The sequence below is a fragment of the Stenella coeruleoalba genome (assembly GCF_951394435.1).
Source record: "Stenella coeruleoalba genome assembly, chromosome: 6".
In the NCBI taxonomy this organism is placed as follows: domain Eukaryota; kingdom Metazoa; phylum Chordata; class Mammalia; order Artiodactyla; family Delphinidae; genus Stenella; species Stenella coeruleoalba.
The window spans coordinates 84236524-84252404 of NC_137151.1; the positions used below are offsets into that span (position 1 = coordinate 84236524).

The 15881-nt window shown below is 37.7% G+C and overlaps 1 protein-coding gene across 4 annotated transcripts in view; it reads right to left on the reverse strand.

Moving 5' to 3' along the window:
* Positions 1 to 15881, reverse strand: part of HIBCH (3-hydroxyisobutyryl-CoA hydrolase) — an 87181-nt gene that overhangs the window by 7356 nt on the left and 63944 nt on the right. For all 4 annotated transcript variants that reach the window (XM_079923478.1, XM_079923480.1, XM_079923481.1 and 1 more), the window contains 3 exons: positions 15034 to 15092; positions 14240 to 14321; positions 180 to 299 (listed from right to left, as the gene is read on the reverse strand). In XM_079923478.1, the coding sequence (XP_079779604.1) occupies positions 180 to 299; positions 14240 to 14321; positions 15034 to 15092 (261 nt within the window). The remainder of the gene's footprint in view (positions 1 to 179; positions 300 to 14239; positions 14322 to 15033; positions 15093 to 15881) is intronic.

Here is a 15881-nt window from a genome sequence, read left to right on the forward strand (position 1 = left end):
TCTGTGAGCAATATTCCCACGTGCCTTAAGCTAACTGGCCTGTTGTATTTTCATAGAGTCGATTTATAGATAGTTTCAATTTTCTTGTTTATAAATTTTCTATATTTTACATGCTTTACAGTGAACATATATGACTTTCATAACTAGAAAATGACAATACTTCAAAGAAAAATTCTTACCATACAAGCTTGACTCAGCCGATATTCCATAGTTAATACTTCCTGCAAGGTCTTGGAAGACCCCTCCATGAGTTGCCTTAGTGTGATCTTTAGGGATGTTGGAGACATTTTATTAATTACCTATTAGAGAAAAAATTTACTAGTTTTAGCCCAATAGTTCCTTTCCTGCTTATGATAAACTAGCTGAGTTTTGATATAAATCATATTAAAATTTGCTCCTTAACAATACTTTCATACAACAAAGTCTCATAAAAATAAGATTATGCCTTAGCCTAATCCTGCCAAAGCACCGAACAAAATTTTCTAATCCGGTACAACAAAACAGATCATTCTGCAAGTGGAAGAAATCCTATATCCATAACTGAAGTAATAAAGTACATCGACATTTTGTAGCCTGCCTGACATAAATTATCATCTCAACTACGTAATAAGCAAGCAGTGATTAGGCCTAAATAAAACTAATACACATCTCACAAAGCACTAATGTATCAGAGGACAGACATTTCACTTTCTAATATAAAGAAAGTGAAAGAGTAGAAATACAGTAGCTCCTCCTTCCCACTTTGTGACTCTAGAAAAGTGTCTTAACTATAGTCTTCACCTAAAAATAAATCCACTTACCTTGGAAGTAAAGAGAGAGACAATAATTCAAGGTATTGTGACGTGGTCTTCTCTAGTACTTAAATATTTGATAAAATAAGAAATATAGGCCTGACTCCTTGGCTACAGTGCTATGCCACCTCCTTCTGAATTTAAAGATGTTATTACTGATGTTCCAATACATGTGTATGGCTGTGAATGCAACAGCTGCTGCAGGAGGTCCCATTACATGCGTATAAATCTGAGGCCTGCCCTTTCCTTTGTAATTGCAATATATAGTTTGCAGGCATGTTGTTGAGCGACTGTCTCAAAGGTATGAATTTCACTTTTGAGTTCAAAGAACTCTCCCCACATCAAGATTCCAGGTTCTCTGTATCATCCTCAAGTCTGGCAACAGATTCAGAGAACAGACTGAGAGGGTAGGGCAGTATCTTACCAAGCAGTTGCCAGAGCTTAAATAGATGACTACTGTACAGGAAAAGTTGAGGGAAGATCAGTACCCTACCTACAGCCACAATGCTGAAGAGAAGATGAGAAGGAGAGAGAAACAATTAAGTCTTTTATGAATCTAGTTCACATTCGCAGGAACTCATGCTTCTGCCCTCAGTGCTGTATGGACACGATCCCACTCAATGCCCTGACAGAGCTCCTACTCCATGTTCTCACCTTTCTGGGTGCAGGCCACGAGGATGATGGCACCCTGCAGCAGTCCGCATACTGTGCTGGGGGCCCATCCTTTCCATAGCCAAGTAGGTAATGCGTCCATTTCATTTCCAAACCCAGTAGTTTTCTCTGGTCAGAGCAATGCTCATGTTATCACAATGAAGATCTAGAAGAACTTCATTCACAACGCTAAAAGGTGTACTTCAGGGAGGGACACAGCCACCTTCTATCTTTTCTGGTCTGCAAAAACAATGGAGCTACAATTCCCTTTCCAACAGGGCTGCGGTGTGCAAGCTCACAATTACGCACCTCACTCAGTACTACTGTTATGATTAACTGCCTGTGTCCTCAATTCTTAGTTTGGTACTTTATGTGCCATCTAGACACAAAACTCTGTCTCTCGCCATACTTCCTCACCTGGCTACCAACTAATTTCATAAGAAAGGCCACTTAAGGTCCCCAGTTGTCTGTGCTTGTGCCATATACACAAACTAGAAAAAAAAATGGGAAGAAAATTTCATTACAAAGGCTCCGTTGGTTCAGACATTTCATGAAATATTAAAAGATGTTTTCATAAGACAGATAATAGAAGAAGAAACTGTAGTCTCCAACCACTCAATATGCTGGCACTTCAGCACAGAGGCTAAGGTTTTGGACCCCAGAGTGAGACAGCTCTGAGGTGGAATCTCAGCTCTGCTGCCTCCTACATGATTGACCTCAGTTTCCTCATTTGTCAAATGAAGATGATAAATATTACCCACCTCATAAATGGCATGGCAATACAGGATAGTGCAACGTGTCAGAAAGCAAGCAAATCAAGGAAGGGAAGGAATTGAGCACATTTTCCTTAGCTCTCAGGCAAGTATGTTCACACATATGCACATTTTACAAATGAGGAAACCACACTCATGAATTTGTCCAAGGTCACACAGAGCAGGAATCCAAACCTAAGCCAGCCAGCTCCAAAGCCTACCTCCTCATACTATTTGAGGCTATAGAAGGAGTCAAGAAGGTCAAAGGCTGAAGAAACGTCAAAAAGAACAAAGATGGAGGAGAGGACATTGTGTCAGGTGAAGAAGTGAATAAAAACTTTTTTGTGGGGACTTCCCTGGTGGCACAGTGGTTAAGAATCTTCCTGCCAATGCAGGGGACATGGGTTCGAGCCCTGGTCCGGGAAGATCCCACATGCTGTGAAGCAACTAAGCCCGTGTGCCACAACTGCTGAGCCGGCACTCTAGAGCACGCGAGCCACAACTACTGAAGCCCACGAGCCACACTACTGAAGCCCACGCGCCTAGAGCCCATGCTCCACAACAAGAGAAGCCACTGCAACAAAGAGGAGCCCCCGCTCTCAACAACTAGAGAAAGCCCACGTGGCAACGAAGACCCAATGAAGCCAAAAATAAATAAATTTATTAAAAAAAACCTTGTTTGTGTAATTTCAATGGCAAAGAGGAAGACAAAGTCAGGAGAGTAGCTTGAGGAAAAACAGAGTCAAGGCAAGGCTTTTTTGTAAGGCTAGGAAAGCTTTGAAAATGATAGAAGAAAATATGCCACTAACTCAAGAAGGTAAAATTGAAGACACTGAAAGAGGGAGATGGCTGATGCAATTAGTTCCTAGAGTAGGCAGAAAAGGATGAAATAAGACCACAGATGGGGATGTTTCCCTTGACAAGGAAGTGGGACATATTAGAGCAGTGGTGGTCCCCAACCCTTTTGGCACCAGGGACTGGTTTCGTGGAAGACAATTTTTCCACGACGGGGTGGGGGGGATGTTCAGGCAGTAACACCAAGGATGGGGGATGATGGAAGGCGGCAGATGAAGCTTCGCTGGCTCGCCCGCCGCTCACCTCCTGCTGTGCGGCCCGGTTTCTAACAGGCCGAGGACTGGTACCAGTCAGCGGCCCAGGGCTTTGGGACCCCCGTGTTAGGGGAATCAAAGAAGGGATGATGGAAGAGCATTAAAGGAGCTAACATAGCTTCATTCATGATAAAGGGAACACAGACTGTTTTGGAAATTTTGATAGCGATTAGGACTTGGATCTTTAGCTAAGCCAGAAATGTGTATGGATACAGCCCTGCACCCACCCATACAACTAACTGAATGGACACATTTCTGCGTATTAGAGGAACACTGGTCAGTGTTCTAACCAATTTATCTGACCCTTTAAAGATTAGTTGTCTCCTGTATATCAAATAGCCAACTTCTTTTTTCCTTTATTTTTATCAAATGATTCACATTCTCATCTCAATTCAACAATATTACTGAGCATTTATTATGCATTAGACACTTCAGGGGAGACAATAATCAACAGCACACGGTCCTTGCACTCAAAGCATTATGAGCACTATAATCACTGCCTTTTGGGTAAGAATCCTAGGAACCCTTCTTTTGGTTAAGTTTTATTTATTAAGTCCTAGGAAATCTGCCACAAAAGGAAAACTCAGGATAATGCCGCTCACCCTCTCCTCAGGAGTGCCAGAACACTCAGTAATATATAGTCTGACATGAATTATCAAGAGAAAAACAGTATTCAACAAGCCTACTGATTACAATTAGAAAACTTCTACCAAGTAGGACTCAGAGTTGACTCAAGGGCTATAACAACTATTTCTCTGATTCACTAAGTGATCTTAGAAAATGATCTCTTGAGTTCTTTCCTTTATAAAAAAGGATATCATGTATAACATTCTTTAAAAGTCTAGGCCCTGCCAGTTTTAATCTCAGAAGAAGGAACACTAACAGGAATTCAAGTAAATTTAGATCATTTTACTTTTTAAAAATGCAATAAAAAATAGAGCTGATACTGACTTACATTACATACAGGGTAAAGACAATGAACAGGAAATGAGAGCTTAAGAAGCTAATTAAAGGCAACAAATTAGCTTATTCTTCATCTAACTCAAAAGAATACATAAAGGTATAGGAAAAATACAAATGGGTGTAATTTTACTCTCCTCTGAAAAATGGCTACAGCATATTTCCAATCTATTAATATATTATGAGATGAACTTTCTAATCATTCCATTAAAAAACCAAATTCACTAAGTGTAAAAACTTCGTTGAACCGTTAAAAATGCCGTCAAGATAAAAGTTTAAGTAAGCCACAGACAGTAACCACTTAAGAAGTGTTCAATGTACATTATAGAGGTCAGAGGAGAAGGATAAATCATTTGCTCATATTATACTATAGAAAATTATTTAATTTGAATAGCTGATACTTTAAAATACTTGCAAGGCACAAGAGAAATAAATCAGTGCAAAACAGGTCAAAACAAATTATTTGAAAGCATATAGAAAACAATTTTGAGTAGAAACAATGTTTTCTACAAGGGCAAATGACACTTAGAAAATAAAAAACTAAGGAATACTATAATTAGAAACACTTTATACAGTTGGATTTTTAACTTAAGAAAAATCTAAAATAGTATATCCAATCACTTTTTAAAAAGGCCGTTAAGAACATAAACATAGTTAAAACAACAGATCTCAAAACCCCAAAATAACAAACTCCTGTTCTACATTATAGTTGGTTAATGTAAAGAGTTTGTAATGAAATCTCTCATTTATGGACTGTTATGGATCTGCCCCAAATCTTCAGGACATCTTCTCCACATTTTGAACAGAAAATTTCTGTTCAATAAATGCCACCATAAAGATAGAAAAAAGGCAAGTAACAGATAGGAGGAGATATATGTAGTACATGTACTGGATAAAGGACTTAATTAGCAGAAGATAGAAATAATTCCTACAAACTAACAGTAATAATAAAAAAGATTTAATAGGCACTTCACAAGGAAGGATACCACAGCCAATAAAGGTATGAATTGATGCTCAACCCCATTAGTCATCATGGATGCAAATTAAAACCACTATGCAATGCTATTTTACATACACCAGAATGATGAATATGAAAAAGACAGATAATATCAAGTGTTGGTGAGAATGTAGAGCAACTTAGTATCCAATGTAAATTTGTACAACCATATTGGAAAACTTTTTGACAGTAACTACTAAGATCAATGTACATGCTTTAAATTAAACAGAGGCCATCTAACTGAGGTGCCCTTAATGCTTTAGTAGACTGTAAGCAAACCAAAATCTAAGCCTGTAATGCCTCAAGGTTAAAAATCGAAACCTAAGGACAGCCAATCATAAATAGCCAATTAGCCTTTCCCAACTAAAGCAACTGCTTAAGCTACAGCCAATCAACATTTCCTTGCTTTGCTTCCACCTCCTCTGCATAAAAGGCTTCCCCTAAGCTCGTATCAGTAGAGCTTTTCTTACCACTTCTGCTTTGCTGCTGCCTGATTTAGATCAAGTTTTGCTCAAAAAAACTATCAAAATTTTTTTTTTTTTTTGCGGGCCTCTCACTGTTGTGGCCTCTCCCGTTGTGGAGCACAGCCTCCGGACGCGCAGGCTCGGCGGCCATGGCTCACGGGCCCAGCCGCTCCGTGTCATGCGGGATCTTCCCAGACCGGGGCACGAACCCGTGTCCCCTGCATCGGCAGGCGGACTCTCAACCACTGTGCCACCAAGGAAGCCCTATCAAAATTCTTAATATGCTTTAGTGTATCTTTTAACAACATGTGATGACTTTTCAGTACTACTCCTGGGTATATACAGAAATCCATATCTTTGTTAACAAAAGACACAGACAAAATTGTTCATAGCAGCATTATTTCTAACAGTAAAAACCTACAAACAACCCCAAATGTCCACGAACAGTAGAAATAAATAAATAAAATGTGATATATCACACAATGGAATAACTTAAAGCAATGAAAACAAACCACTGCTACATACAACACTGGTGAACCTCACAAATACAATGCTGAGCAAAAGACAGACAGATAACTATGATTTTATATATAACTCAAAAACAAAATCTATGGTGTTAAAAATCAGTATATGGTTAGCCGAGGGAGAGGTAATGACTGGGATGGGACTCAATAAGACATATCGAGTGCCTAATTTATTCTGGGTGTTCGTTATGTTTATGTTGTAAAAATTTTTCAGCTATACATTATAACTTTCTTGTACTTCAAAAAAAATGAATTCTTAAAATACATACACACTCAGAAAAAATTCACTGAATTCAAGCTCTTTAGTTTAACATAATAAGGCTCCTCACAGTCTGGTTCCAATCATCTTTTTGGCCGTATTTTCTGACACTTTACTCCTTGTTCCCAGCTCTGCATTCTCCTAACATTTGTCCTTTGAGTATGTGCTTTGTTCTGTCTGATATAGCCTTTGCCACTTGACAACTCATTCCCATCTTTAATCCTCTGCTCAGAGGTCTCCTCTGTGAAGCCTTTAAGACTCCTTCCCCATTTCCTGGACACCCACAATAATTTGTGCAAGCCTCTAGCTTAGTAGCACTTACCGTATTTTGTTTATGTGTCTATTCCACTGGATTGTGAACTCCCTCTGAGAACAGGTACTGAATTTTCACTTTTGAAACTCAGTGGCAGCACAGCACCTTACCCACTCATTCATCATACCTACCATGTGAAATGCTCTGTGACAGGTGTCTGGAAATACAGGAGTAAGCAAGCTTCTCAGCAGCTTATAGTCTGCTGTAGATGGCACTCAATAGAGCAAAAAGACAGGAGCAGTAGAGAGAAAAGGACACATAATGGGGACAGGGACAAGCAGGTAGAGGTCTTTATGGAATAACACTGTCATTTCTATGGTGTTCAACACTGCCACTAAATACCCGAAGCTTTGTTGTGCTGTTTTAAGGCTTAAAAGGGAACTATTTCTTAGCATTTGTCCTTGGGATTGAATGAAATTAAGTAGAAGGTAGAATTTAAGCCACAGTAAATCACATCATCTGTTATTTTAAAACCAAGCGGCATAAGCCCCTGTTATATCCTGTCTGTTAAACAGGTCTTTGATTTTTTTAACTAGTTTATATCAACTGTAGTTAAGAGTTATGTTTTGCTATGAATTGTGAATATTTTTCTAAATAATCATCTTATACATTATGCACTTATATCTATAAATCTTTTCCAGAAATGTTCAGATTGACCAAAAATACAATAGAAACACAAAATACCTAAACGAGTTGGTCTACTTCACCGAATACTGCAGCTTCACAGACATATTTTTGTTTTTAAATATTTTTTCACCATTCTGGAGGGTCATATTGTTTTAAAGAAATGGGCACTAATATTTCTTTCCTCTTATAAAAGGCTTAGAACCAGTCCAAGAAGAGTGCTTTTTGCAACCTTAAGATTTTTCCGGTAATTTCTTAAAAGCATTAACAATTAAAAAAAAATGTAAAGACAGTATCTAAAGATGCAGGTACTCCTGTTTGATGATATCCTAAATGTTCATGATAGCACTTAAGGGTCACTAAGCTCCATCAGTGGACTGGAAACTGTTTTCTCTTCCTGTCTACATAGATGGATGTATTTTCCCCTTAAGGTTTATTGTACTCTTTCCCAAAGGAACAATGCATCCATCAACACTGCCATTCAGTTACTCTTATTAATAGCAATTAACTGCACAGTGTAATAGGTACCTTCAGCAAATATAATGCCCACTTCTACAGGTCAAACTGTTTTTTAAACATAATTTGGCATATCATTTTATTTTTTAAATAATTAGTTTTACTGAGATGTAATTTACATATGATAAAATTCACTCATTTTAAGTGCATAGGTCCATAAATTTTGATAGATGTATACAGTTGTACAACTACCCCACAATCAAGATCTAGAACATTTCCATCACCCCAAAGAGTTCTACTTCCCTCAGTTCTATCCCTGGGCAGCTGATTTGTTTTCTGGGCCTACAGTTTTGCCTTTTCCAGAATTTCATAAAAATAAAATCACACAGTAGGTAGTCCTTGTGTCTGCCTTCTTTCACTTGGCATAATGCTTCTGAGATTCATCCAAGCTGTTTAATGTATCAGCTCATCCCTTCTTATAGCTGAGTATAATATTCTACTGTATGAATATACCACAATCTGTTTACTCATTCAATTAGGGATCGGATTGTTTCCAGTTTGGGGCTATTATAAAGTTACTATGGACATGTGAGTAAAGCACCTGTGTGGACAAAAGTTTACATTTTTCTTGGGTAAATCCCTAGAAGTGGGATTGTTGGATCTTACAGTAAGTGTACATTTAACTTTATAAGAAACTGCCAAACTGCGTTCCTGCCAGCAATATCCAAGTTGTAAGTGCTACACATCTTTACCAACATTTGGTGTTGGTACTGTCAACCTTTTAAATCTCAGCCACTCTAATGGATGCAAAGCAATATCTCACTGTGGTTTTAATGTGCCTTTTCCTAAAGATTAAAGATCTTGAGCATTTTTTCATGTGCTTCCTGGCCATTCATGTATCTTCTTCGGTGACATGTCTAGATTTCCCATTTTTAGTTGTGCTGTTTACATTCTTATATTGTATATGTGGTGGATTAAAGTCCTGTTATCAGATACATGTTTTACAAATACTTCCTCCCAATCTGTTGCTTCCTCATTTTTCTGATAGTGTCTTTCAAAGAGGAAAAGTGTTTAATTATAATAAAGATTTATCAATTTTTTTCTTCTGCAGTTCCAGCTTTTTGCATTAAAAAGAAAATCTTAGCTAGCCCAAGGTCACCAAGATTTTCTCCTATGTTTTCCTTTAGAGTGGTATAGTTTTAGTGCTTACATTTAAGTTCATAATACATTTTGAATTGCATATAGTGTGAAGGAGCTCAAAGCATGTCACCCCAAGATAACGCCATGTTGTCATATTGATTATTTTGAGTTAAAGGCACCTGGGAAACAATAGGTGTAAGAAGGGCACTCTGACCCTCCTTTTCTTCCTGAAAGCAGGAGATACAACCCCCATGTGAAAGGTACCCTCCCTGTGCCAGGAGGAAGGAAGCCATTCTGATCACCAGAGATAGGGAATTTGGGGCCAAGAAATCTGTACAAACTAACCTTCTTAAATTAACCCTTATCTTCCTAGTTACTTCTTCACCATTTACTACTCCTAGCCAAAAGTTATTTGCCTTGTCAATTCTTAACAAATTTATTGTTTCTTTGTCTAAAAGGTATACAAGCTTCCTGCTCTGGTCATTCTTCAGGTTTTCATTCTCTTGCACAGACAGCCATGTACATGTAAAAATTTAATAAAATTTGTATACTCTTCTCCTGTTAATCTATGTCAGTTTGATTCTTAGGCCCAGCCAGAGAACCTAAGAGGATAGAGAATTTTTTTCTCTCCTACAAGGGCAAGGTAAGAGTCAATAACTTTTTTTTTCCTTGCATATGGATATCCAATTGTTCCAGAACCATTTGTTGAAAAGACTATCTTTTCCCCACTGAATTACCTTGGGAGTTCAGAGCAAGTATTACTCTAGTATTAATTTACGCCCACTACTAAAATGTAAATCTTCTGGCTGATGGGAATATGAACACTTCCCAGACCTGTGTGAGACTTGCTAACTGTTCAGACTATTGCTTTCCTGTGACTCTTTCCCTGCTCTTGTGGAGTTTTACCCATAACACGTACAGATCAATATTCTGGAAACTCCTGCAGGAAGAAAGCTGAGTCAATCTTAGGCCTCTCTTGTTTGTTTCCCTTCTCTCAGGAATCACATGTGCTGCCTGCATTGTCCAATGTCTACAAATACTTGTTTCATACGTTTTGTCCAGTTTTCTAGTTGTTTACAGCAGAACAATTCCTGTAGCAATTTTCTTGAATATCGGTCACTTTATTTTTAAATAGTACAGTATACAGGTAATTCTCAAAGCTTACAGAAAGATTAGTAATCTTTTAAGTTTAATTTCTCGTTTTAATACTTTGCTGCTCCTCTTTCTTAAAATCTATGCCCTGGTTATCTTTCTTAGTTTTCCTATTTTTTCCTCCAATTTTTCAGTGCATGAATTCTTTATAGAGGCCTGTCATAGTCTTGTATGTTAACTTCTTCAAGTAAAAACTGAGTTTCATTTACTCTTCATGAAACGAGCATTTTAAAATAAAAAAATACATAAATCTCACATTAGTGATTAGAAAGAAGAAATCCCAAAAAATCTAATAAGAGTTTTCTAGTACTGGAAAAGCAAAGTATACACCCTCTCTCTAAGCCTTTAACACAGCAGGATATCCTACAACAATAACAAGAAAACACCTAAAAGACAAGTCAAAAGCAGCACTGGTTTCCCTGGCCATTTGCTCAGGACCACCTCCCTGGACACTAATTTGACTCACTGCTCTCTGCTCTTGTTTCTCTGCCTCTCTGGGCCGTGGACTTCATTCCCCAGACCTCCTAAGGACTGGTGACCCATTTAAATTCCTTCCTTGGATTAGTATCCTTGCTGAGAGTTGAGGCAAGGGAGGTCGTCTCAACCGCTTCTAACCATGATTCCTTTGATTACTGACATCACTTGTAATTCTGGAAAAGAAATACTTCTCTCATTGGCCCTGAAGAACCTTCTGTACTTTGGCAAGCTTGCTAGTCTCATTACCAGAAAAGGGAGATTGAAACAGGAGAGCACTTCCTACAAGTCAACAACAACAAAAAACTCAATTAAAAAATGAGCAAAGAACTTAAACATATCTCCAAAGAAAATATAAATGGCCAATCAGCATATGCAAAGATGTTTAATATCACCAACCATTAGGGAAATGAAAATTAAAACCACAATGAGGGAATTCCCTGGTGGTCCAGGGGTTAGGACTCCACGCTTTCACTGCCAAGGGCACGGGTTCAATCTCTGGTAAGGGAACTAAGATCCTGCAAGCCGCGTGGCGTGGCCAAAAAACAAAAACAAAAAAAACCCACAATGAGCTATCACCCCCCAGCCATTAGGATGGCTTTTTTTTTTTCTTTTAAAGACAGAAAATAACAAGTGTTGGCAAGGATGCAGAAAAACTGGAACCTCTGTGCACTGCTGTCAGTGGGAACATAAAATGGTGCATCTGCTATGGAAAAGAGTGTGGAAGTCCTCAACACATTAAAAATAGAATTACCATGTGATGCAGCAATTCCACTTCTGAGTATGTATTCAAAGAATTAAAAGCAGATATTTGTAAACCCATGTTCATAGCAGTGATATTAACAAGACCTAAAAGGTAGAAGCAACCCAAATGCCCATCAACAGATGGATGGATAAATAAAATGTGGCATAAACATACAATGGAATATTATTGAGCCTTAAAAAAAAATGAAATTCTGGTACCTGCTACAACATGGGTGAAACCTGAAACATCATGGTTAAGTGAAATAAGCTAGTCACAATAGGAAAAATGCTGTATGATTCCACCTATGCAAGCTGTCCATTGTAGTCAAATCTACAGAAAAGGAAAGCAGAATGGTGGTTGCCAGAGACTGGGAGGAGAAGGAAATAGGGAGTTACTGTTTAATGGGTATAAAGTTTCAGTTACGCAAGTTGAAAATATTCTGGAGATTGATTGCACAACAACGTGAATATACTTAACAATACTGAAATATACACTTTAAAATGGTTCGGATGTTAAGTTTTACGTTACATGTATTTGTCCACAACACACACACACACACACACACACACACACACACACACACACGAGAACACCGCAATGGGAGTCTTTGGTTAAGGTTTCTCTAATACAGGCTACCCATCAGGGCATTTAAATAGCCCATTAGTTTACATGGATTGCTTGGCACCATGAACAACCTACACCAAAAGAGTGATTAAAAGGAGATTTGATGAATTCCGACCCACAGCATTATTTAAAAAAAGAAAAAAAAAGTGTATTGGAACTTAGGAGGAAAATCTAAGAAAGGACATTAGAAGCCATAAAATAAGGTATTACGAAAATTCCATCAGTTGTAAAGATGGAACTTCTTTACAACTTCCCCATATTTGTCAGTTTTTTTAGCCCGTATGTTATCCTATAGTGACTGGCAGTTAAAAATCTAAAGAAAGGATTAAAGAAAAACTGTATGTTTTTATTTAATGATAAGCAAGTATGTTGAAAAGATTAGGTCCTTCCCGATGGACAATCCTAGAGAGAAAGGAACCCCTAAGACATGGAGTAGATGGTTGCAACTTCAAACATCAATACAGACTAGATCATTGGGACCTGCAGAAGGAAGACAAGAATCCCTGAAGAGTCCACAGGGTCAGGAGCAATCCTTGAGGTTTCCTGACACAAGTGTTAGAATCTTCTTTAAAAGTTGTTCAAACATGTGATCTGCAAACCTGTCACTGAAGCACTAACAACTGTCTTCTCCTTCAGGGTTGTTTCTTGGTGTGTGTTTCTGGCTGATATAATTAAAAGAAGCCCTATTTCTAAGTCTCTGTCAGGGAAGCCTCAGTGGGAATTTCTGATCCCCACATCATGTTACTCCCAGCAGATACTAATACTGTGGAGCCACATTCATTCAACAGAGCAGGTCAACTGAATAAAAATGAAAATCGGTCCTTCCAGTGAGGGTGCTTATGCTGATCCTAGCTGTGATGGGTGGCTTGCCAAGTACCCTCTTCTGAATGCAGAATAAACATATCGCCAGAGAAATGGGAGGAAAACTGGAAGACCATCTGAGTCCTATCCCTCAGTTTTGGGGTAGGCCAGTGGTTTTAAAATAATATGGTTAGTTGCTTATCTGTACTGCTTTTATAGTATTCAATATATAGCCTATGAGGTACTGTACTGCATGACTATTTTCAAATGAAATTGCTAAGTGCATACTTAACCCTATTGCTGAAAAAACAAACAAAAACACAAACAGGAATGCTGGTTTCTATATTGCTCTGAAAACAAGAGAACCAACTTTCAAGTCAGAATCCTTGAAATATAAAATGGTTATCTACATTTATGCAAACATTACTGAAAGCTGTTAACAGTAACATTACTTTTGTGAGTTAGGGAAATATATGGCTGGTCTACTTACTCTAATTTATGCCTATCCTTGAAAGTTAATAGAATTCCAATACTAAATAAGATCCTAAGAGACAAATTAATATTCCCTTAAGAATGAGGAAATGTTTCCATCTTCACAGGTAAGATTTAATTTAAATTTTTTGTCAGTAAGTTACCTGACAACTGAAGTGCTATAACTATACCTGTAAATTGAAAAATACTACCAGATAAAGAGAAACCACCTTTTCTTTCTAGTAAAAGGAAACATACATTTTCTTTCCTTTGTCTAGAAGTCTAAAGTACCCCAAGTTTCACAGTCACATGATAGTTCCATGAATGTCAGTATCCAATATGCACTCATTTACACAAAAACAGCTTTTCTTCCGCTGTTACCAGTTGAGTCATGTTGAAGAAAGATCAAAGTGTACCTAACACTGAGAAACACTGCTTAGGACTTGGCTATGGCTGTAGATGGAGCCTCTTGTTAGTTTAGGAAGGATCACTTTCTTATTAAACCTACTGCTAAAAAGACCATATACTGATGTGTTGCACATTAAATAGAACTTACAGACTAATGTCACAACTGCAATATATTATAAGGTGACTGTTCGCCATTGATCCAACCCTTCTAATAAAAACACCCCTGAACATTTCTCCCTCAAGACAAGGAGGACTACTGGAGATGAAGCATGCTTATGAAGTCCTTCTCTGGCATAGTCAAAAAGACCTAAAAACAGCTTAGCTTTGTTATCAATATCCAGTAGGTAGACAAGGCATTTGGGTTTAGGTAAAGGTTTTGTGGAACTACTTTCTGGAGCTCAACTGAGTTCAGAAAAAAAACTGTGCAGTGGGCTATGTCACCATCACGGAGCTCTGACACCCCTCAGAGGCTTCCCTATCACAAGAATTCACCACTCTCATGGCGGAAACAATCTATACATTACCTTCAACTGCTCTAGGGCAAAAGATGAACCATCTTGCTGTAAATTTTCAATAATCTGTTCCACAGTATTGGCTGAGAACCAACTATGAAAGAAAGGGAAACATAAGATTTCAACAATGTGTAAGTGATTTCTTCTTTCCATGATAGCAATGAGTCTAAACACAGGCTTCCCCTAAACCCTATTTCAAGAATGAAAACATTTCCAACCTATATTACAGGATGATGAAATAGAACATTGTTTCTCTGGGTGTTTGCAGTCTACCTTCACTAATGGGAAATAAAGCCTACATTTTCTCTTCTGCTTTCTTGCATCTATCATACATAAGTAAATGATGTCTTAACTGTCAAAAACTGATGCTTCTAAAACGTAATGATAGTTGCCTTATTTTCCAACAGTTTTTCTCCTCTTGGGTTTAAGTCAGTCTGTCAGTCTCTCAAATCATTGCACAAAACCTTTTGCTGATCAGCTTGATAAGACCTTCAGAGAAGATGACTTTACAATGATAAAAGATAAGTTAGTTCAATTGTTATTTTCTACACTCTCTTCCCCATTAAAGAAATGTTTTGCACTAAAATGAATCAGCATGATAGATTACTTAAATTTAATGAGTTTATTTCCCCCTGAAGGAGTGGGCAGGAAGCTACTTTCAAAGGTAACTAAAAAAAACACTGCATTATCTGATCTCAGAATTTGGTGCATTCTCAAACACAGCACAATTACAGCGTCAGTAGTAAATTCAATTTAATATAGTCTTTCCAAAGGAACAGATATAATTGACACCTCTCTTTAAGTACCTGTTTATTTTGTCCATGTGTTCCTCAAGTATAAAAGACTTGTCTTGATCAATCTTGGACTGTTTGAAAATAAAAACCTTTAATTAATTTGATGCAACTCAAATCTTAAAAATTCTTAAAATTTTCACCATATTTAATGATATATTTTGTGGCAGATTGCAACTTTCACTCAAATTACATCCAGTCTCATAAATAACTACTACCATATGTTCAAAATTCAGACACTATGTATTATTCCAGAATAGCTCTTAAAACTATCAACAGCAAAAAATGTTCTTGTATTTTTATTTGTATGCCATTATATATTATTATGTCATCATTAAAGTGTGTCAATGAATTTAAGGATTTCAAGGGACCTAAGAAGTCAGCCTGCCCCAATTTCTGTCTGATATAGAAATCCCTACCACATCCCCGATATCCCCGCAGCACTGATCTCCAGGGGAAAAAAAACACTACAATGTGTAAGCGATTTCTTCTTTCCATGATAGCAATGAGTCTAAACACAGGTTTATATCCCCGATATCCCCACAGCACTGACCTCCAGGGGAAAAAAAACACTACCTCAGAAAAGAACTCATAAGTGCTTGAACAACTATAATTAGGATTAAAAAAAAAATTTTTTTTTGAACCAAAAATCAGCCCTCTCGTGTTTATAGTTCTAGTTAATCCCCCTTGAGTTAATCTTTTCTCACACAGTGCAGTTTTGAGTCCCCTCACAATCCAGGTCCTTCTTATGTACAAATTCCAGTTTATCAAGGTCATTCTTAAAGTGTGGTACATGTACCTTAGCTGCAGACGTGGCTGAATCATAGCAAAGTACAACAAGGTTCCGCATACCCTTGTTTTGG